Source organism: Calcarisporiella thermophila (genome assembly GCF_041956535.1).
Source record: "Calcarisporiella thermophila strain CBS 279.70 unplaced genomic scaffold VTP21scaffold_7, whole genome shotgun sequence".
NCBI lineage: Eukaryota > Fungi > Calcarisporiellomycota > Calcarisporiellomycetes > Calcarisporiellales > Calcarisporiellaceae > Calcarisporiella > Calcarisporiella thermophila.
In genome coordinates, this window is record NW_027192197.1 from 827,647 (window position 1) to 849,163 (window position 21,517).

Here is a 21,517-nt window from a genome sequence, read left to right on the forward strand (position 1 = left end):
CTCTAATCCCCGTAACAGCTGTCATAAACTAGAGCGAGATAACTAGGGGATACTCGGGGAACATAGGTAAAACTAAAGGTTTATTCAAGAACAAGGTATGTATCTTAGAAGTTCTCCTTAGAGTGTTCCTTTTATACTATAAGATATAATAACTATTTAACCTGTTAACTAATAAAGCTAATGAATACTGGTTTATAACTAGTTCCTAATTAATGTCGGAGCTTGAATATCGTTGGTTAATTAAGGAGAAATTTTGTTGTTAGTGAACGAAGCGGCGGATTAGTTTTTGAATATCAAGTATTAATTTTTAAGTTCTTATAGTTTAATTTATTCCAAGAAAGCTGTTTTATTCTATATCCCTCCGTACAATTTTCCATGGTATACCCCCAAACTAACGTGACATTCTGTCTTGTGCTAATGAAAGGATATGTCATAAATTAGGATAAAATATACGAATGAATGGTGATTTTACAGACAGCCAATATTCTAGCCGGTTTAGCGACAGCTACATAGCTCTTTAGTGGCACTGGATTTTTGAAATACAGATTGATGACGGCAATCATCACTAGTAATTGGACAGGAGAATCTAATATTTGCAAGCGATGCACAGCCAACGCAGTGGAAATCATTATCCATGCTTAAATGGAATGCCCTGGCCCTAAATCAGTTATGGTAAGCAGTAGACAGTTACATCTGCCGCATTCTGAATGATATTGGTTCGCCAATCAATTTCACGATTGTGTTCTTTTAACCATGGCCTTCCAATAATCACGTCAAACCGTCTTTTGACAATACAGTTCACGAATCATAAACTAAAACTGGCAACTACCTTTGTTCCAATGGTGAAAAATGTGTTCATATCTTTCTTTCACCTCCGCTTTCTGCAATACAGGCAATTCTTTTGTTTAAACCGACGTTCTTCCCTTCGGCATCTGTGAGATAGACCACTACACCACCCCTCCTCCCTCTCCCATTTTTTTTATTAGGAAGATCTTTATTAAAATGTTCCTTTTTCGTTCATAATAAATAGGATTGATAAACTCCTCCTTCTCCATTGTTTTTAACAAATGGATTTTATCAAGCTCCGGGGCTCCTAACCACTGTGCCATCTAAGGACGGCGGACGGCTTCCCCCAGTGCCGTGAGGTTTAATAGGGCAAAATCAACGATTATAATGCTAATTTATTAAAAAATTTCATGTTGCGACGAATATATGTCTAATAAGGTCTATCCCGACAATCCTCTAGCTATCCCTAAGCTCTTGATTGTCCTTCCTTAAACACTTCAGAAGACTAATAAACGACACAAAGTGGATTGTAAACTAATCCGGTTCTATCTCAATACAAAATAGCACGTCTTTTATTGTAAATGAAATATCGGTCTTTTTATACTGTTGTTAACATATCACATAGGGAAAAATATAAATAATAAAAGTAATAAAATGGCATCATCTCAATATAATAAACTTATTATAAAATAAGGTTGGCGTAATAAACAACCGTATAATATTAAATATTCTCACAAAAGGGCTCAGTTAAAGAAATAAAGATAAAGTGATCAAGTCACAAAAGCTAAGCCTCCATTCTCTACTACTGCGCCATTGATCCATTTAGTTCCAAATTTCCTCACAACATTCATGACATAAATTCGGTAGGGATAATCTAGGATAATTGGGACAGGGATAAGGGAATAGAGGATTTATTACAGAAAACCAAGGAAGAGGAATATATTCATAGTACTCCGGGGATGATTATTCTCTTCTTACAATGTTCTCAAAGAGTATCCCTTTATATAGGGTGAAGCATGACCAATGAAATAAACTAATAACGGGAATTCAAATTAATATAATCTTAATACTTGTTTGCGGCTGCACTTGCGTCGTAGTCGGTTTTTTTTTTGAGATTGAAGGATCTTTTATTGAAAAGTCTCCTATACAAGTTAAATGAAAGGATTTGCACGCTATTTCTAACGCTCGGCCATTGCTTACATGTATTTCTTCTGACAAGTCACTATATTAAACGTATTTCTTTGTTTTCTGAGGACGATCAATATCAAATTATTAAGAACGAAGTAGCTTATAGCTCAATTCCTAGAGTATGTCCCGGACCCATCTCTAGTACAGGTGCCGTCGCCGGGAATTGAACCCAGCACACATTGGTTAAGCCCCGGGGCCCTTAACCACTGTGCTATCCAGGGACGGCTCTTGCGTCGTAGTCGGGTGCCGGAGGGTAGTCTTTAATCTCGTTGGGCTTCATATTTGATTCAGTTTATGATATTCAAGCAAGCTCTAGTGGCGTAATTGGTTAGCGCGTTCGGCTGTTAACCGAAAGGTTGGTGGTTCGAGTCCACCCTTGAGCGCTCTTATTTTGTTTATTTTATTAATTAATTTCTAACTAGTTTATGTCTATACCTAAATAAGAGTTCCTTTTGTTTTATTTATTTTTCTTTTCGTTTCACCTATGCTCTTTAAAATGCAATCCTAATATTCTGCAACAATAAGAGTGAACCATGTATATTTCTGTCGCTTAAGCCTCTTCTAGAACTACATAATCTATTAATATGAGGGTTTTTGACATGGTAGGGGAAGATATTAGCGAAGGTGGAAATCTAAAAGGGTTTCGCTAGGAAAAACCAGCACAATTGCTAATTTAAATAGGATCCCAATATAATTCAATTTTTCACTCCGCTTTTTTAAAGTGTTTTTCATGATATTCTTTTTATTCTATAATTAGTGGAGTTTTCGAATTGTTCTCTTGCATTCCTCCTCCCTCCTTTTTTCCCCTCTTGATTCTCTTTTATTATACTGGGATTTTGTAATAGTATTAGTTGGTATATCTTGTTTTTGATCTGCTCATTTACCTTTTTTTGAAATTCATCAAGATTGCAAAGGTATGAATTTCTTTAGCGAAGGGGGAGCAACAGGCACAGGCGGAGGGGATACCAATACGGGCAACAGCTGGGGATTCTTCAAACAGGCAAAAGCAATTGTTGCCCAGATGGATGGGTTTGTTTCTCAGCCTTCAACAACCAATGATGAAGACGAGAGAGAGAGTAGTATGTGGATCTGTCTAGTATTAATTTGCTGAATCCATGAATGAATTGTAATTTTATTAATACCAGATGTACTCATCGATCCAATCACTGGCTACATTGAAGAAAGTCCACGAGACCAGCATACAATCTCCCCTCCTACATTACAATCCGCACCCTACACGTCTTCAGAATTAGGTGCCCCAAGTGATAATAAGCAAACACAAGCACGAGTACATAGCAGCGATGATCTGCAACGGCGCCTAAATGCAACAATGCAGCGGTTCCGAGCTACGCCTTCTTCAACATCTTCTCCTTCTCCTTCTTCTCCGTCGCCTCTAACCATTAAAGAAACGAAAAATGTGGAGACAATTGAGGATGTTAGCGGAGAAACAAAGGGCATTTCGACCGATTCCAAGAAGTCAAATCCAGCTGTAGATGAACAGGAGCGTGAGACGGAGAAAATGACAGAAGGAAATGATACAATACCCAATTCTACCAATGATTCTATTCCAGACAAGCATGTAGATACAGAGGAACGCACTGATAACGACACAATAAGAATAACCAATGCTAGGGCTAACCAAGACAGCAGCGATAGTCCAGCTTCACCGCATCAAAATGGAACCCAAAGCGCAGGACCATTGTCACATAGTATTCCTGACGCAGCTACTAATCACAATTCTGGCACTGGTCCAGATGTCAAGGCAATGCATTCAATACCTAAGTCGCCTGCCAATGCGGAGGAATCGGCTGAAATATTGAGACGGATTATTGAACAGCGTGAAAAGCAACTTATGAATGCAATGGAGCAGAACGCTGAACTGAACAGCGAACTAGAGCAGGAACGTAGTAAAGTGCGTGAAATCGAGAATCGACGAAATAAAGAAGTGGAGACAATGATGGCGCAAGTAATGTCACTTGAAACGCAAATAAAAGTTTGTATCCTTTTGTTTCCAGGCCCATGCATCGAAGCAAATTCATGCTTATTCTATTCTAGGAATGGGATTCAATGCGCTCGAAAGGTTTGAGTGGATCTGCCGCTGGCCTCCAGAAGATGATTGAAGAGCAAAAGCAACAGCTCGCGGAAAAGGAGGAGAAGATCTCGGGACTCTTACAAGAAGGTAAGGAAAATTTAAGGAGCAAGCAGAAATGTCACCCACATTTCCTTTCTTTTGGTACTCTTAGGAGAGAAGCTATCGAAAAACGAATTAAAGAATTTGAACACTATCAAAAAGCTACGAGCAGAGCGCACTGAACAAGAAAAGCAAATGAACGATCTTCAAAAGCGTTTCGAAAAACTCACCTCGGATCATGCTGATCTACAGTCGAAATTGACGCGAGCAACGGAAGCGGAAAAGCGAGCTAATGATCGAGCAAAGCAGCTGTCAGACACAAGCGACCGACATTTGAAGCAAATTAACAGGCTGGAAGCCGAGCTGGCTTCATTAAAGGAGACAAATGTAAACTTGCAGGTTGCGCTGGATCGCGCACGATTAGATTTAACAGAGGCACGAAAAGCTGGTGAGGATGCAAGCTCACAGGCTCAGAGCTCTGCACTTGAAAAGGAACTCAAGGCGAACGAGGAGTTGCATCGAACTCTTGAAGCCGAGCGGAACAAAGCAAATGAGATGGAGCAGAATCTCCGACGCGAACTGCTGCAATTGCGCGCTGCCATTTCAAACGCACAAGAGCAGATCCGCCGCCAGGAGGAAGACGCGCGTCACGAGATCGAGTCATTGTATTCACGACTTCATGTTGCTGAAACACGAGGCGACGATTTGGCTGTAAGTGTGCAGGAAGCAACACGGCCACTACTACGCCAAATCGAATCGCTGCAGTCCCAACACTCCCATGCCCTCAAAAACTGGAATACGGTAGAGAAAAATCTAACTGCGCGTCTTCAGGAGGCGGAGCTTGAGCGGGAAAAGGCCGAGAAATCGGCACGTTCTTCGCTAGAGCGACTTGAAGAACTTTCAGGGATGGTTTCCAGTTTGGAGGGTCAATTAACGGCGGAGCGAAGAGAGCGTGCGAAGCAGCGCTCAGAATTTGAAGCAGTGACTATGCGAGTCAAAGAACTGGAAACGCGTGCAGAGACGGCCGAATCGAATCTTGCAGAGACACGTACGAAGAGCGTGCAGGAGCTTGAAAAAATGAGGCGGGAGCACGAGCAGGATCTTAAGCATGCAGTTGAAAGGGAGCGTTTACTCATGGAAGAGAAATACCGGCGAGAGGCCGCTTCGGCTTCCTCACCTAGTGCAGCAAATTTGAACGCTGCAGCTGGACCCGTGGTCGTTGACCAAGAGCATGCCGCCTCCTATTCTCCAGAAACACGACGAAAACTGACAAATCGACCATTAATTACGACCGTGGAGGTTGTCGGCTCCCCGCGTTTACCAACGTCTCCTCCAGCTCGCTCCTTAAGTGCTGGTGCAGTCCGACCCGAGGAGAGCCTGGCAGAAGGCACTGAAGCATACAGTGCGCGATCTAGCCTTGACAGCACAACATATCCTGCATCGACAACCTCGGGAGGCCTACTAACTTCGGGGGCTCCGTCGACGGTGATAGTCGAGCGGCTTCAATCCAATATACGATACCTCGAGGGCCAGATCGGATCGCTGCAGGTGCAGCTGCAGAGTTCAAACCAAACCAGAGACGAGTTGATGGAGGAGCTCCTGAAGTTGGAATCGGTCCGGGACGCAGCGGCGCGTTTGCCTCAAGTAGAAAAGGAGATGGAGGAGCTCAACTTCCGCTACCAGACCACGCTTGAGCTGCTTGGAGAAAAAACGGAGAAGGCCATCGAGCTGCAGGCGGATTTGGATGACGTCAAGGAGGCGTATCGGGAACAGATTCAACAGCTCCTTGCGAGAATCGAAGTTCTGGAGAGGGATAAATCTGGCTAGATATAGGGGAGGGTTTCTTAAATGGCTGGGCTATTTTGTTTGATTTAATTTCATTTTGTGTTGAGTTCCCCTACCCAGGGACCAGTTGGTCGGCTGGCTGTCGATGTCCACCCTTGTTTATTATTTTATTTGTCTTGATATGATAAATGAAAAAGAGTAAAAACAGGAAACACGGTGCGGGACATCCTCTATTGAAGCATTGGCTCTCTTGTGAGAGAGCGAGCGAGTGCTTACATGTGTTATTCTCGCTTGTCCACCTTTTCTACCTTGGGTCTAGAGCCAAGGATCCACCGGCGCAAAGTTGCGACCCCTCCATATCCTGTGCCTTCGCTAATGCGTTCAGAAGAAGGTGCCGTGGCTGTGAAAGTATTGGCGGGTGCCACGGACGCTGCCGCTACTGGAGTCGAGGAAGAGGTAAGTGCAGAAGAGGAAGTTGACTTCGACACTCCAACCGCCTCGAAGTTAACGCCACCACCCGTCGTCACCGTTGCAAAATAGGACGGCGATTCGCGATTAAGGGCTGGGACGGGAGGCACAGGTTCTTTAGAGAGGGTATCAGCTCTTTTTTGCTCCCTACTCCGTGCAAGTGAAGAGGTGGCTCTACAAAATATCCATGTCAAAAGCAAGGGGCCATAAGCTGTCATTCCAAAATATATGATCCAGTGTTCACCACTCACAGTTTTAGTCCTTCAAAGGTGGGTTCCACTCTAGAGGCAAGATAGAAGTCTAATCAAGTGTTAGAATATAAGTTTTTCATAGCCATGGAAGGGAAAGGTGGGAGGAAGGGGGAGAAGGGAAAGCCGGAAAGTGATGAGAATGGATGAAGTTGCTTACCTCCTGGGCCCTTTAATCGCACAAATTCCTAAATTGAAATAAACCCATTTGGTGAATTGAACTCAGTGTGATGCTCTACTGAGGGCAGCCTACCTGATTCCCAATGAGCCATGTCTTCAATTTCGCGGAAACTCTAGACACAGAGTCTACAATACCTTTCACGTAAGGGTTGCTAAGAGTATTTCGCACAGCAGAGTATTGGTTCAGTCGAGAGCCCGTTGAGCGAGGCAATGCTTTCGTGGGGTTGGTGCGAGCGTCCCAGGCAATCAAAAGTCTAACGATCGTGGTCGTATTAGCACGAGTCATTTTGAGAGCGAGAGCAAATAGATTCGTTCTTACTTTGGATGTACTAGATATTCCTCGCCCACGCCAAGCACCAGCCGGTAAATGCCTCCGTAGCCAGAGATGGCTAATGGCCCACGCCCTGTGATATGATGTGTGAACGAATTGAATAATCCCTTTGGAAAGAACAATCGCGTAAATGCATTGAATTGAGATTCAGGATAGAGTGCCAAATACCACGCCAGAGCCCTTCATTCCGCGAACGCCAACCTGCACCACCACCCGTGGTCCCTTGGCCAGGAATGAATCCCGTCTTACATAATAAGCAGAGGTGCCATCCATTTGTATAGCGGCAATATCCGAAACTCGCCGAGGAGCCAACAGTATATCTCCAGATAGATTTCCAGTAGAGAACTATGGCAAAAGTGATATTAACATCCAGTTTGAGAATTAAAATGAGAATTGACTGTCTTACTTTTTGATAATATAGAGTGTCACCAACTAATTTTCGGCTTATAGCTTTGAGTACATTGCCATCGGTAGTAAAATCAGCATGCACATCGCTAGAAAGTCCAAGCGCGCTTCCAGAAGCTGCAGTTATCTCGGAGTTAGGTAGAAGTTTTACCAGAAGCGCCGATCCCAATCCGGCAGACACCACTTGAAAACTCGGATCAGGTATCCCAGGAGTGACCCATTTCGATCCCGAATTGATGTCTTACAATTCAAGTGAAAGAGAACGCAAAATGAATAAATATATATTCCATTCAACATGGCAACCCTAGAATTACCTTCAGACTGTTTTGAAATTGTAGTTGCTGGCCAGTTCTCCGTTGCTTTATTCTCATGCGTATCACTCACTTTGCGGTCAAGTGTCGATACGCCCTGCACGCGCTTGGATGCCGCCGTCAGATGGGGTGCTGGCGAGTTGTAAGCGAGACCAGCATAGGAACGCGTGAGCAATGCATAGGATAGGGAGTAGCGCACCGGTAATGCGGTGAGCTTCATTTGGGATATCGACTGGCACTGAATCCTAATGCACTCGTTATTTTTCTCGCTATTCGCGAATCCACTATTAGCACACTCCAATGCTGCGCCGTGAAAAATCGGGCCTAAAAGCCACAGAAGGATAAAAAATATCGATTCGGGTAGGAACCCCTTTAGAAACACCTACATAACTTGAAGGCGGCCATACTGCCATTGTCATACTATTCGTGCTATTCCAACGCGTTCCGCCCTATCTCTCCTTACATAAGTTAATAGAATAGACTATAAACAAACAAACAAGAATTCCAAATAATGTTTATTCCATCTTGTATCCCACTGAAAGACAAGCGCAGAGAAAGCATACATACACAAAGCAGTAACATTAAAAAAAAAATAAGCAAAACGAAATTAGCATTACTATTAATAATAAATAATTCATGGCGACCAAGTGTCTCGACCCATTTCGCAGCTTCCGCACTAGGTTGAAAAATCCGGAAAGAGGGTGTCGATCTGGGGATATTTCCTGCCAAGCAGCCTTAAAAACTCAGCGTCCACGTCCTGCGCAGCCGCCACATTCAGCTCTCTCAACTGAGGTAATCCCTGCACCAACCTTATTACGTCTGACTTGGATAGCCGACTTGCGTACAAATGCAAAACTTCTAATTTCGCGCACTTGAGCAGCCGTTCGACGCTGATATTGGTAACAGAGGGGTTTTCCTTGGCCATGAGGAGCAGCAGGCACCGGATGTTGGGACAATGGGAGGCCAATATTTCGAGCAGTGTATCATTCAGACTCATTCCAGGTGTGCCGGACAAACCACCGGCTCTAAACTCCAACAAATCTGGCGACTCAGTGAGCAGGTTGCGGAGCGCTTTGCTGCTTCCTGCCTCATTGGTCACTCGAGGACATTGGCGCACGTCGATGACCACCATGCCCCGCAGACAACCCACACTTCGCCAGCTGATTTGTGAGCATCTCCGCACTTCTAACTGGCAAAGCTCCGTTAAACCCTTTTGCTGTAGCTCGCCGGCCGTGAATATGGTTGCATCGGTCAAACGCTCGCAATTAGAGGCGTTTAAGATCTGGAGGTTCTGGCATCGCTTTAAAATGGCCACAAGAGACCGGTCTGTAACCTTACAACCTGCCACACTTAGAGCCTGCAATCCAGTGCAGTTTTCCGCTATGGCCAACAGAGTAAGATCATTGACGGCCTGACACCGTGTCAACTCTAATTCTTTCAAGTGTTTCCAATGTGGAATCAGGCTTATAATCTCTGCGCGACATCCTGTTAGGTTAACCTGCATGACTTCAGTACAGGTATTAAACAGTCGCTCCAGCTGCTCCTCTGTTACAGTGTCGCGTAGCTGAGTACGCGTATGTTGCGGGGTGCGATCAATATTGGCACTCAGATCGATGACGCTAACTAAATTTCGGCCCATGTTGACATTGTCCAGGAAAGCTTCGAATGATTTGAGAGATTTGAAGCGGGGCTGGTCGTACAATAGTGATAGAGCCAGTTTGTGCCAGCTCTTATTAACCATGGTGCAAGTGGCGAGGGTGGCCTGTGACGTGGAGAGGTAAGAGAGGATATAAGAGATTATTTCGTCGGTTAGGAGCTCATGCGATCGATGGGGAGCAAGATACTGATCGCCCGTGGATCTCCAAGAAGGCGGTGTACGTGGTGACTCTTGGTTCATCGCTATTTCTATCATCGATCTCTTTGTTCCGTTGCAACAGTTTTTTTTTCTGATCCCTATTAAAGTGGAATTTTGGACTTCATCGAGATGAATTCCTTCGAGGTCGCGAGTGATTCAGTTCAGCCTAAACTGGAAGATTTTATTTTCCTTTTTTATTGGAATGACTACGAAGGAGTCACTACTGTGGATCTATTTAAGGTCTATTTTCATGGAGCTAGAATATGCCCCTTGGATTGAACAAAATCATTCCTATGGCGGCTGCAGTAGAGAGACGCCGTAGTGCACGGCTACTTTCCAAGGGGTTATCCCAAGCTAATATGAACACTATTCTCAAACAATCCAAGACGAGCATTATTCAGAAGAAGCGTGTGCAACCGAAAAAGGTATCCTAGCTCTGAGGTGTTCGCTTGTTTATTCTTCAAACTTAGCTCTCGAGTTGATGCTAGGCTGTCTCCAAAGGAAATAAAGAGAATCCCCCCTTAGAAAATGCTGAAACGATTACCACAACTACTGATATCTCCATATCCCGAGAACTCCACATTCCGGCGCCCTTTGATTATGACACAGCCATGCGTACCCTCACCAAAGCAGATCCACTTCTCGCCCCCCTCATCCAACAGTACCCTTGCACTCCATTCCTTGATGAACCATTGCATCCCTCACAGACATTTAGCACGCTCATTCGTTCTATTATTTTTCAGCAATTGAGCGGAAAAGTGGCCTCCACGATCATGTATCGCTTTGTGCAGCTCTTTCACGAGGAAGAGCTGCCAAAGGACTACGACGAGAAGGCGACCATAGTGAAATGGTTTCCGAGCCCAGAGAGTATTTTGGAGAAATCCGTTGGAGAGCTGAGGAAGGTTGGATTATCCGAGCGAAAGGTTGGCTATTCCACCGATCTGAGGAGGAGGAAGAGGATCTCCCCATTTATCTCTTCTCTTATCTTGTTGAATCTAGGCCTCCTATATCCAAGATTTAGCTCAAAAGTTCAAGGATAAGGAAATCGAAGGCGAAAAGCTATTCACCATGACCGATGAGGAAATTTCCAAGACTCTGTGTGCCGTGAAGGGAATCGGCCAGTGGTAATGTTCAATGGGATTGTGGATTCCATGCCTCCTTTACTAAATGCATTATTCCATATTCAAGGACGGTCGACATGTTCCTGATGTTTCACATGAAGGTCTCTCTCGTTTTGTGTAGCTTTGTTGTGTGTGATTAGGCTGACCCCTTTGATTTTGTATCACCGTAGAGAACCGATGTGCTTCCCGTGCTCGACCTCGGGGTCCAAAAGGGCGTCTACCATCACTTTGGCCTCTCGAAAAAAGAGCGAGGAGGAAACGGTAAAACGCGACCCGCATTGCCGAAACCAGACGAAATGCGAGCGCTGACGGAAAAATGGCGACCCTTTAGAAGTATTGGGTCCTGGTATATGTGGAAGACGATGGACACCGTGCTGATGGAAAAATGATTCCACATTTGTCAAGATTAAATTATTCAAGATGGTCTACGGATTCGACGATGTATTATGTTTTATATCTGTTAACACTATGGAGTCCATTCAGTATGAAATAAATCTAATATTAAAGCCCCGTATTTTCCCTTTTGCTTTATGGTGAATCCTTAATACAGGCTCCAGCCCCCTGTATCGGCTTGCTAGTGGCCTTAAAGCGTAAGCCGCCTTCTTATCTCTTGGCACGGATGCCCGCCACTTGACTAACCGCCATGTATCGTTGCCCCCTTTCAAACTAACCTTTCTACACCTCTCATTCAACGATAACTTCTATGCAAAAAAAAAAATCGCCGCATGCAGTTGGGAAAACACGCTCTTTAAAGAGCGAATCCCATTTCTCAAAGCGAGGCTCTGCACGCTTTCATCGCCGCCTGCTTGATAGTGGATGGGTTGCATTAGCTCAAAAGGGATCGATTGATAAGGGGACTCCTCGTGTACATGGACTAAATTGCTCAATCAGCCGTGATAAGCCCCAGCAAGTACAATTATCACCAGAAAGCCACCTATTGTTCTCGGAATTGATCGAGGCTCGTCGGGGTATGATGAGGGATGGAGGAGCGGCTGTCATCAGAGCGGGACAAGATATCCCAAATGCCACGTTACGGATGACCCATTCTCCTTTGCGCGAGCTGCATATGCTGGCTGATATCGAGAAAAGCCACGGCCGGGAGGTCCGGTCGCTCACAGAGGGCAATATGCACTGGGCATGCCGATTACGCTAGATTGCCCCTCACGAACAAGTGGAGCCGTTCTTGCTTCCCCACCCCAGCTAGGGAACGCCAAACCAGCCCAATCGGGCGGCCCAGAGGCAGGCCGCGGGGGATCGTGGGATCCATAGGACTCGGCCGGAGCCCAAGGCTTAGATTCGAATACGGAGAAGAAAAACACCGCCTCCCCAGGATGGCAATTTACGCTGAGGAGAGGTTACACACGCATTAAAGAGTTTAACCCTGAAGAAACGTGATCCAATTTGGGATTACTAAAGAGATATTTCCAGCACAGACCGCCAATGAAACTGCTCCGCTTGATATTTCGCCGTCCCATCAGAGGTCACGGCCTGTCCATATTGGCTTAAAGTTTGTGTGCACTTCAGGTGTAATCCGAGCTGCATTTCCCTCGCGACACTCTTCCGTCTCCATCCCTGGTCGCCATTCTCTCCGAATTCACTGCACTTGCTCGGCGGCTTATAGGCAGAGGCATAGGCATCACCGAGATGGGTACCAGCTACACCGACATTTCCACGTTTGGAGCGGTAAGATGTTGGCCCCATTTCTGAATGGCACGAGGAGGCTCATTTCATTTCCATTCTGCCTCCATTCCAGATTCATCAGACGCTTACTACCACCTTCTGCTCTGGGGCTACTCGGAGCCTCGCGTGGCGCCGGAAGCAGCTCAAGGAGCTCTACCGCATGCTCGAGGAGAATGAAGACGCACTCTGCGAGGCGCTAAGGCTAGACCTGCGCAAAAATCGCCAGGAGTCCATCACGAGCGAAATAGGCGTGTCCAGAAGCGAGGCCGCCAATGCCTATAAGAATCTGCAATCGTGGGCGAGTAAGAAGAACGTGTCCAGCAACTTTGCCTTTAAGCTCGACAGCTGTCAAATCCACAGACACCCCAAAGGTGACTCTGCATTCCCCTGACTTGTCTGCAAGCATCTGTGTGTTCACTTCTTGCTTTGTGCCGGGTAGGGGTGGTTCTCATCATCGGCCCTTGGAACTATCCGGTGAATCTCCTCGTCATTCCCCTGATTGGCGCCATTGCGGCCGGAAACTGCGTCTTGCTCAAGGTAAAGAACACGAGCCCAACGCCCTTCACCCATCAAGTGAAATCCGCTCAACCCTTCTCTTTTCTGGGCCCATTGCCAGCCCTCCGAGATTTCTTTCCATACTAGTTCGCTGCTTAGCCGGCTCATTGAAAAATACCTCGATACCTCAGCCATTCGCGTCATCAATGGGGGTCCGGAGGAGACAAGCGAATTGCTTCGCTTCAAATTTGACCACATCTTCTACACAGGAAACGGCAGGGTCGGCCGGGTTGTCATGCGGGCGGCCGCGGAATATCTAACCCCGGTAACTCTTGAACTCGGAGGAAAGTGTCCCACCTATGTGGCCAAGGATGTGGATGTCGCGATAGCGGCTCGCCGCATAGCGTGGGGCAAGTTCCTCAATGCCGGGCAAACCTGCATTGCTCCGGACTACGTCATTTGCGAGAAAGAGATCCAAGAGGCGTTTGTCAGCGCGTTGCAAGATGCTTTTCATGAGTTTTTTGGCGGCAACGACTGGAAACAAAGTGTGAGCTATGGTCGCATCATTAACGAACACCACTGGGACCGGCTCGTGAGGATGTTGAAAGGGTCCAAGGGAAGAGCGGTGATAGGCAATGAAATGGACCGGGAGGATCTTTTCATGGCCCCTACCGTGGTGGTCGATGTTCAGAAGGACGATAGGGTTGGTCATTTTCATTAGCTCTGTTTGTAGCAGAGAAATTTAACCTGCTTCATTCTTGCCTCTCAAAATCATGCTGAATTAGTTGATGAGCGAAGAAATCTTCGGCCCCCTTCTCCCCGTTGTCACCGTCGAGGGCATTCAAGGCGCGATCTCCATCATGAATTCTTTGTAACCTATTGCATATTGAATTTTTACGTAAATTGCACGTTAACCCACCTGCCGTCATTGTAGTGACCCTCCACTTGCCATCTATGTCTTCAGCAAGAACCAACACACCGTAGAGCACATCCAGAAGCAAACACGGGCGGGCGCCTTAGTATCTAATGACTGCTTGCTGCACTTCACCATTAATGCACTGCCTTTTGGCGGTGTAGGCGCGTCGGGTATGGGCCGATACCACGGAAAGCATTCATTTAATGAATTCAGCGATCACCAAGCGAGTCTGTCGCGAGGTTTCTCCCATCTCATAGAGATGGCCAATAGTGCGCGTTACCCTCCGTATACCAACGGCAAACTGAGGTAAACTCTCTTCGTATTAGACTTGGTGGTTGGGAAGTCTAAGACCCCTCTCTTATGCAACATCCTTGTCCAGATACCTCGCGATGCTGCTCTTTGAGAAACTGAACCTGACCAAAAAGTCTTCCGATTAATGCAGAATACACTTCGCGTTAGAGTAGATTCCCCAGTATTTATGCACCACAGAATAGGACCCCCTCTTTTATTGTTTTTATTGTTTTTATTGTTTTCTAAGTCTTAATTATGTTCAGATCATAATTGCTGTAATTATACTGGACCCTTTTTAATTTTTAATTCACTTGGAATAGCTTCGACGAGTGTAGAGTTTTTTTTTTTTTCTAGGATCTTTGCGAGAACCATCATTCAACTACCAAAACTAAGGATAGTCTAAATATAAATCCCAGAGATTTTGACGCTTTAATTTTAGACGCGCAATAGAATAAAAAAGACTGGAATCTCCAACAATATCATTATCTTTTCTAGTTTTTCTTAGGAGCTAATCCTGGAAGAATGGACTCGTGGCAAGAACACGCTTGCAACATAAAAAAATTCATAAGTGAATGCCGGATCCCGGGATCGAACCGGGTACCTTAAGATCTTCAGTCTTACGCTCTCCCAGATGAGCTAACCCGGCTAATCACGAATTTTGTGTGAAAAAATACTTGATATACAGCAATTCGTGTAACCTAAAATTTGGATGGCGATGGCGCGGGTTCGAATCTCATCCAGCACTCCTATGTCTGGATTATTTACTATTCCTGTCTGGTCCTCATTAGTCCCGTCTGTCTCTCTATACCCCTGTCCCTGTCTGGTTCTCCATTGTCCCTGTTTGGTCCTCCATTATTCTTATCTGGTTCTCCACTATCCCTGTCCGGCTTTCTCTGTCCTCTCTGGTTCTCCCAGTCCTGTGTGGTTCTCTACTATCCCAGTCTCTTACTTCTCTTGTAACCCCTGCAAGTAAATGACTATAATCTGCACAAAATCATACGACCTTTGATTCATCTTTCACCCTTCTTATCTATTCTGCTAAAAAAATCTCAGGAAAAAAAAGGCTGGCCAGGAGCATTACCTGGGTGATTTTTGACGTAGAAGTCTACCCTGCCTTTAACTTGTATAGGAGACTTTGTAATAAATATCCTTAGTTAAAAAAAAAAACTGGGACGAGTATAGATGGTCAAACATCCATTGCCATTATTAATGGAGTGAGTGTGTATACCGTTTGCCCCACCAGCTTCCACTTTTAGATTGTTTCTGCAACCCAAGCTTTATGAATGGGTCATTAGAGAAAGAATAGCTCAAGTAAAAAGAAGAAGAACACGTTTATCCAGATTAATGATGATCTAGGTGTATTTTACTCTTAATTATAACACCTTACTGGCCTCGGCACTTTACTGCCATTTGAAGAAGTCGGCTCTATCTTTATAGACGCACTCGGGGGTAGAAATATGGAACAAATGAACAAGCCGTTTACTTGCAGCGAAAATCTCGATCGCCTTTGTCTCTCGCTCTGTTCGTTGATAAATTAAGCCTGCAGCAATATATATGGACCAAGCGCTTATCGGCCTTTTCAATGTCAACATACTGGTTTTGCATGCCATTTCGCGTGTTTATTGGAAAGACTGGCGAGAGTAAGAATAAAAAAAGTATTTTTATGGTGAAGCTCGATCAAGAATAAAATACTTGTCGAAATAAATAAATAGTGTCAAGTATAGCAAACTTAAATAAAAAGCAGATAAATTATTCACGATGGTGGCAAGTTGAATAAGCGGTGATATCCATTAACCCGGTCTATTTACTTTTCCTCGTATTTGGGCCAATTCCCAGAAGCGGGACACTTTGAGAGGGGTCTCCAGGAGATGTTGAGGATACCGGCATCAGGATTACCAAGCTTAGAGAATGCAGACCGAGTTAGGTCAATATTGCCATTCTTTGCACATCCCGCACACAAGTCCACCAGCTTGACGACTACGGATTTACCACCCGATCGTACTTCAATGCATTTATAGCACATGTTTAAGCCTCCCTTGATGGCACCAATCATGTCGCTGTTTCGGCCATTATAAGGCTTAAGTCTAAACAAAATGGTAAGCTGGCGTGTAGGTCCTTAGTTCACTAGAAAATCCCATTACCCATTTCGACCATAGCATGCTGCATTGTTGAGATTTCCGCCATCGTACCAAGTCACACGGTTGCTGCCCGAGTTCGCCGGCGGGCTCTCCTTGGCCGGCTTCTCCTTGGCCGGCTTCTTATTCTTGTTTCCCTTAGCGGGCTGCTTTGCTGGCTGTTTCGCGGGCTTCTTTGCCTCCTTCTTGGCCGGCTTCTTTTTGTTTCCCTTGTTGTTTTTGTTCTTCGGCGCACGGCGCTCAAAGTGGTGCAGGCCGTTGGCTTGAACCAAGGAGGCATCGAAGAGGGCTGTGGCGCGGCCAGTCTGCCATTCGTAGGCGCTGGCTCCGGTAAGCAGGGCGGCTGCCCCGACTGAGAGGAAAAAGGTCAGCTTCATCGCGGCTAGGGAGCGGGCTGGAGGGAAGCAGGGCAGGGGGGAAGGAGAGGCAGAGGAAAAGCAGCAGTGCAAGGAAGCAGCCGCCGTAGAAACAAAAAAAGTTGAATGTTTGTGCCATGCTGAAACGCAGCCGAGTCTGCCTGTGTAATCTTCAGCAGCGTGGTGGGATGCTCTTTTGTCGGCGACATCCTAGCACAAGCGAATCTTCCATCGCTAGCTGAAAACGCGAGTCTCAGTTTGAAATGCGGCGGTGACCAATGGCGGGGCTGCGTCTGTTAGGGTTGATTCAAGGTTATCAACTAAAGCCAGTTCCTATTTTTGTTGCCGCTTCGAACGCTTTGGTTCTCCGCAGAGGCCGGACGCGGCCCTGGAGTCCGACGTTTGCAGGCAAGTTTAGGGCAGGCGAGGCACTTAGGTTAGGTTGTGGATGCTAGCCTCAGAGGCCCTTTTTATAGACCGGAAAACTCTTGGCCTAGCTAAATTTTGATTCGATTCGACGCTGATTGGTTAGATGGGTGACCCTCATTATTACCTTTCTCCTCAATACCCTCACGGAAATTTCATCATTGACATTTTCCTTCATTTAAATTATGTCGTCTCACGAAGGCGGTTACTCGCGAACGAAGCCCCAACCCGATCCCTACTATGTACAGCCGCATGGGCATCAGGAATGGGATCAAAATTATAACTACGGGTCACACGAGCAAGCAGCCTACCCCCAGCATTCTCAAGCTCCCGATGCCTATTATTACCCCCAGCAATATCAGCCGGATTCATACAATGAGATCCCGCTCACTACCAAAACAACTGGCGATGCCCACTATGATACAGGATATCCTGTGCACAATACGAATGAGCACGAGTACTACCCCACCAACTCGTACAATGACGAAATTCAGCCGAAGCCAACCTCCTATCCATATTCCGCTGCCCAAGATTCGGGTGCTGCATATCCCACCACCTCACAAGCATATCCAATGACGGATTACACCCCCGATGCTCGTAATACTGCCACCGGCATCGGATATGATCACAACTCCACATCGAAAGTCGCCACCTACAATAATCAATCTCAGCCAGATCCAGGCCATCATGCAGAGGGAACGTCTATACCTCCATCCGGCCCAACTCCCGCCAATGACACCGAATACATGCAGGCAGCAAAGCCTCTTATCAACCCGGACGATGTTCCCCGCCCGCCTCCGCGAAAATGGAGGCCCTGGTTTACCTGGTTTGTGACGGCGGTCCAAATCTGCGTGCTTATCGCTGAATTCGTGATATTCCATAACCTCACCGACAAGTGGATCGAAACCTCGCCTTTCAACGTGATGATTGGCCCTTCCGCCCAGGCGCTGGTCTATGAAGGTGGCCGATTTGTTCCCTGCATGCGGCCTACAAATAACATGGACAAGCTGCTTCCCTGCCCAAATTCTAGCAATGCGCAGGCCACCGCTGGCTGTTCTCTGACGGAAGTCTGCGGCTTCAATGGATTCCCCAGTGGTAAGCCGGATCAATGGTAGGTGGATGATGGAGTGAAGCTCTTCATATTTCCGTAGCTGTCTCTCCATGAGAATGACGAAATATTACTCCATCTCCTAGGTTCCGCTTCATTACCCCCATATTTTTGCACGGTGGCATTGTCCATTTGCTCTTCAATTTGCTATTTCAATTAAGAACGGGAGCTCAATTGGAAACCGACTTGGGACCTCTCCGTTTCGGGCTTATTTATTTGATCAGTGGCATTGGGGGATTCATTTTTGGCGGTAATTTCGCACCGACGCTCATCACCTCCACCGGTGCTTCCGGCAGTCTCTTTGGGTTAATTGGCTGCTTGGTGATCGATATCGTGATGAACTATCACACCCTTCATCGCCCTGGCTGGGAACTGACAAAGCTGGGAATTATGATTTTGATATCATTTTTGATTGGGTAACTGTCCACCCCCTGTTGGATATATTCTGTCCTATACTCACTCATGCTCTTCGCTTTGTCATCCAGGCTACTCCCATTCCTCGACAATTTTGCCCACATTGGCGGCTTTCTATGCGGCATTCTCTCAGGCTCTATCCTCATGCCGCTCGAGCGCAAAACTAAGAGTTTGAGACGAATCACGTGGTGGATCATTCGTCTTGTCGCACTGGCTCTGCTCATTGCATTTTATGGAGCACTTTTAGCCAACTTTTATAATGTAAGTGCGGCCACTGTGGATAATTTCTGACGATTTACTGACCCTTGCCTGATATTTAGCAAAATGATCCCTCTGCAGCGTGCCCGTGGTGTAAATATCTCTCCTGTCTCCCCATCCAGGGCTGGTGTGACGTTTTCAATAACCAATAAGGACACTTCTAAGGAGGAGTCTCGGATTGATTTTCTATTACATTCGTTTATTGCTGTCTTCAATTCAAGACTCTAGTCAATTTCAACACTTTCATCCTTCCATTTCCACTCTGTAATGTTTCATTTGTTTCTTCATTTTGTTTTCCCTTTTTTTTACCCCCTTGTACTTTGCTTTTGATGCTATTCACTTAGTAGACACCTCTTTCATTCATCCATAATTGGGGACTATGAAGGCGAGAAAAACGGATGCTTTTGGGCATATTGTATTGATTTGAATTATACACTAGGCGAATATGCATGTGATCCATGCATATACAACGGAATCCGGCGTGCAAAACAGTAATGAAATATACAAACAATGGCAAACATGAAATAACGTGTAGAAAAGAAAAAGTGAAAAAAAAATCCTTCCCATGAAAAGAGCTAAAACTGGACTCGATCGCGAAGTGCAAGCACAAAAATCCCTTTCGCCTACCTCCCACACTGCCTTTTCATCATTTTTGTTTTGAATTCGTCGCTAGAAAAAGATGGGATGAAGGGGTCCCTTCGCACAAAATCATGGGAGGCTTTAGCTAAATGATCAATCTGGTTAGACACAAGAAGATAAATTGTCCCCCAAGGGGGGGGTGGACAACACCAAGATGGAATTTACCACTCCTGCTCGACAAGCTCTACCTTGCCCATTTTCACACAAGTAGGACCCCCCGCCAGTTGCTGGTGCAGAAATAGCATCTGGGATACCAAAAACTCATACTCCGGTTCGGCTCTCGTTCGGATACTTTCTTTCTGTTCCTCTCGTAGCCTTCGCATCTCCCGCACATTCTCGTCGAGCTCCAAATGCAACCTTCGGTTTGCCCGCTGCAGGCGTGAATTCAATAGTCGCAGCTTGTTTGCCTCATCCTCAAGGAGACGCGAAGCGCGTTGCAGCCGCACATTTTGCAGTATAAGGTGCTCCATCTGACACTCGAGCGCGCTGACTCGAGAGTCAGAGTCGCGCTGGCGCGGCGCCACATCAAGAAAGAAAGCAGGGTGGGATGATACTCTGTGTTGGTGAGGGCGATGGAGCCCTTCCTTGCGATCCTCCGGAGATTCTGGATAGCCTGGCTCGTTAAGCAATTGCTGGGCACCCTTTATCACTCCATCATGAATGGTAGCCTCCCCTTCGAATGTCCCTTCTTCTGTATATTCTTTTGGTTCTTCCGGAATGGTTTCAGACAGGGAGACATCATCCATATCACTTGGAGAGGGGCTCACTTGATTCTGGCACTGCTTTTCGTCCATCGATCCCTCCTCCCCCTCCCCCTCCTCATCCACCTCTTGAGCCACACTAAGACGGTCAAAGTTGTGCACACGATAAGACTATGAAGAAGAAGATAGGGGTCAGTAAAATAAAAGCATGCTTTTCGACAAAATCCACATCTTTACTCGTTCAATTTTCGAATGCAGTTGGGTATACTCATCTCTGGGGCGTCTAGTCGAGCGCTTTCCGAAGTCAAAGAAGCCCGAGAGCGGTCGTTTCTTCGCCTCTCTGTTTAACTTTCTTCCGCCCACTATATTTTCGGAGGGAAACCTATAGTTCAAGGGAAGAATGTCGTACACAGACATAGGGCGGCGATGCTCCGAATTGCGCCTTAGTCCTGAATTTTTGGTGGAGGCCTCAGGGAAGGGATGGCCAGGCGTGCTTGCCCGTCGAAAGAGTCGCTTGAGAGGGTTAGAGGGTTTATCGCCGGGGTGGTTCGAGTTTGAGAAGGACTAAGTGAGAGAAGGGTAAGTACAAAGGGGGTCAGATGCGACGAATGCCCGTCACTGTGTCACTTACGAAAAGGGAATCAATGGTCAATGAGTACGATTTCAGGCCTCTCATTGTGTATATCGAAAGAGTTTCAAGACGAGTGGAGAGAATGTTAAAGGACAGAGGTATGAGTTATCAATATTAAATGAAAGTGCCTTGATTCTTTGCGGAAGCTATGAGGTATTAAAGATAGCCTGGAAGAACCAACCTTGATTGATTCAAATGCTGCAAAAGAAAAGGGGGAGTGGAGGAGGGGGGTCTCGGCTCCCTTTTTGATTTATTTGCCACCACTGCAAATTCAAATTAAAATAAAGCATTAATAAAATAAAGCAATATAAAACGAAATCACAACCGGATTCAAACTTGCGAAATTGCCGTCTTTTGTCAGCTTGCTGCTTGCTTAATTGTTTTCATACATAATTATTGCTATTACAGACCTTCTAGAAAGCGAGGTCCAAATTTATACCTCCTGCTTTAATTTTTATTTATTTTTTTCGGGCCCTAGCTTTTTTCCCTTGCCTCATTTCCAAAACTCCACATTTTTATCCTGTGCAATTTAGGAGGTGGTTGAAGAATGATTTAAGGAGCTCGCCCATGAACTGAAAATAAAAATAAATAATTGCCACCATTACCTCTAACGGTCCACCATTCTTGTAAGCCCAGAGAGCTTCTGAGCTTTTCTTAG

At 45.8% G+C, this 21,517-nt stretch overlaps 9 protein-coding genes and 2 non-coding genes across 11 annotated transcripts; 6 read left to right on the plus strand and 5 right to left on the minus strand.

The window, feature by feature from the left end:
• The first annotated feature begins 2,283 nt into the window (after window positions 1–2,283).
• On the plus strand, window positions 2,284–2,357 carry VTP21DRAFT_t67. Its single transcript has one exon. It is a non-coding gene; the product is annotated as a tRNA-Asn (tRNA).
• Window positions 2,358–2,890: 533 nt separating this feature from the next.
• Window positions 2,891–5,932, plus strand: VTP21DRAFT_10628 (uncharacterized protein; the record flags this gene model as incomplete). Its single annotated transcript, XM_069389985.1, has 4 exons — window positions 2,891–3,053; window positions 3,120–3,967; window positions 4,030–4,153; window positions 4,218–5,932. The coding sequence occupies 4 exons, from the start codon at window positions 2,891–2,893 to the stop codon at window positions 5,930–5,932; spliced, it is 2,850 nt and encodes a 949-aa protein (XP_069253251.1).
• Window positions 5,933–6,171: 239 nt separating this feature from the next.
• VTP21DRAFT_10629 (uncharacterized protein) lies at window positions 6,172–8,053 on the minus strand (the record flags this gene model as incomplete). Its single annotated transcript, XM_069389986.1, has 8 exons — window positions 6,172–6,532; window positions 6,610–6,658; window positions 6,767–6,794; window positions 6,860–7,040; window positions 7,106–7,224; window positions 7,286–7,462; window positions 7,524–7,762; window positions 7,837–8,053. The coding sequence occupies 8 exons, from the start codon at window positions 8,051–8,053 to the stop codon at window positions 6,172–6,174; spliced, it is 1,371 nt and encodes a 456-aa protein (XP_069253252.1).
• Window positions 8,054–8,509: 456 nt separating this feature from the next.
• On the minus strand, window positions 8,510–9,745 carry VTP21DRAFT_10630 (uncharacterized protein; the record flags this gene model as incomplete). The annotated part of the gene is made up of 1 exon (XM_069389988.1): window positions 8,510–9,745. The coding sequence occupies one exon, from the start codon at window positions 9,743–9,745 to the stop codon at window positions 8,510–8,512; it is 1,236 nt and encodes a 411-aa protein (XP_069253253.1).
• A 206-nt stretch (window positions 9,746–9,951) lies between these two features.
• On the plus strand, window positions 9,952–11,198 carry VTP21DRAFT_10631 (uncharacterized protein; the record flags this gene model as incomplete). The annotated part of the gene is made up of 5 exons (XM_069389989.1): window positions 9,952–10,113; window positions 10,177–10,611; window positions 10,688–10,812; window positions 10,877–10,910; window positions 10,980–11,198. 5 exons carry the CDS (start codon window positions 9,952–9,954, stop codon window positions 11,196–11,198), a joined length of 975 nt encoding a protein of 324 aa, XP_069253254.1.
• Window positions 11,199–11,512: 314 nt separating this feature from the next.
• Window positions 11,513–12,103, plus strand: VTP21DRAFT_10632 (uncharacterized protein; the record flags this gene model as incomplete). Its single annotated transcript, XM_069389990.1, has 2 exons — window positions 11,513–11,944; window positions 12,014–12,103. 2 exons carry the CDS (start codon window positions 11,513–11,515, stop codon window positions 12,101–12,103), a joined length of 522 nt encoding a protein of 173 aa, XP_069253255.1.
• Window positions 12,104–12,453: 350 nt separating this feature from the next.
• Window positions 12,454–14,337, plus strand: VTP21DRAFT_10633 (uncharacterized protein; the record flags this gene model as incomplete). The annotated part of the gene is made up of 7 exons (XM_069389991.1): window positions 12,454–12,492; window positions 12,563–12,860; window positions 12,929–13,026; window positions 13,106–13,687; window positions 13,770–13,855; window positions 13,919–14,206; window positions 14,280–14,337. The coding sequence occupies 7 exons, from the start codon at window positions 12,454–12,456 to the stop codon at window positions 14,335–14,337; spliced, it is 1,449 nt and encodes a 482-aa protein (XP_069253256.1).
• Window positions 14,338–14,764: 427 nt separating this feature from the next.
• Window positions 14,765–14,837, minus strand: VTP21DRAFT_t75. The gene has a single exon. It is a non-coding gene; the product is annotated as a tRNA-Phe (tRNA).
• A 1,158-nt stretch (window positions 14,838–15,995) lies between these two features.
• On the minus strand, window positions 15,996–16,703 carry VTP21DRAFT_10634 (uncharacterized protein; the record flags this gene model as incomplete). The annotated part of the gene is made up of 2 exons (XM_069389992.1): window positions 15,996–16,275; window positions 16,333–16,703. 2 exons carry the CDS (start codon window positions 16,701–16,703, stop codon window positions 15,996–15,998), a joined length of 651 nt encoding a protein of 216 aa, XP_069253257.1.
• A 590-nt stretch (window positions 16,704–17,293) lies between these two features.
• VTP21DRAFT_10635 (uncharacterized protein) lies at window positions 17,294–19,040 on the plus strand (the record flags this gene model as incomplete). The annotated part of the gene is made up of 4 exons (XM_069389993.1): window positions 17,294–18,219; window positions 18,303–18,632; window positions 18,702–18,891; window positions 18,951–19,040. 4 exons carry the CDS (start codon window positions 17,294–17,296, stop codon window positions 19,038–19,040), a joined length of 1,536 nt encoding a protein of 511 aa, XP_069253258.1.
• Window positions 19,041–19,688: 648 nt separating this feature from the next.
• VTP21DRAFT_10636 (uncharacterized protein) lies at window positions 19,689–20,904 on the minus strand (the record flags this gene model as incomplete). Its single annotated transcript, XM_069389994.1, has 3 exons — window positions 19,689–20,399; window positions 20,466–20,792; window positions 20,848–20,904. The coding sequence occupies 3 exons, from the start codon at window positions 20,902–20,904 to the stop codon at window positions 19,689–19,691; spliced, it is 1,095 nt and encodes a 364-aa protein (XP_069253259.1).
• Window positions 20,905–21,517: the final 613 nt, after the last annotated feature.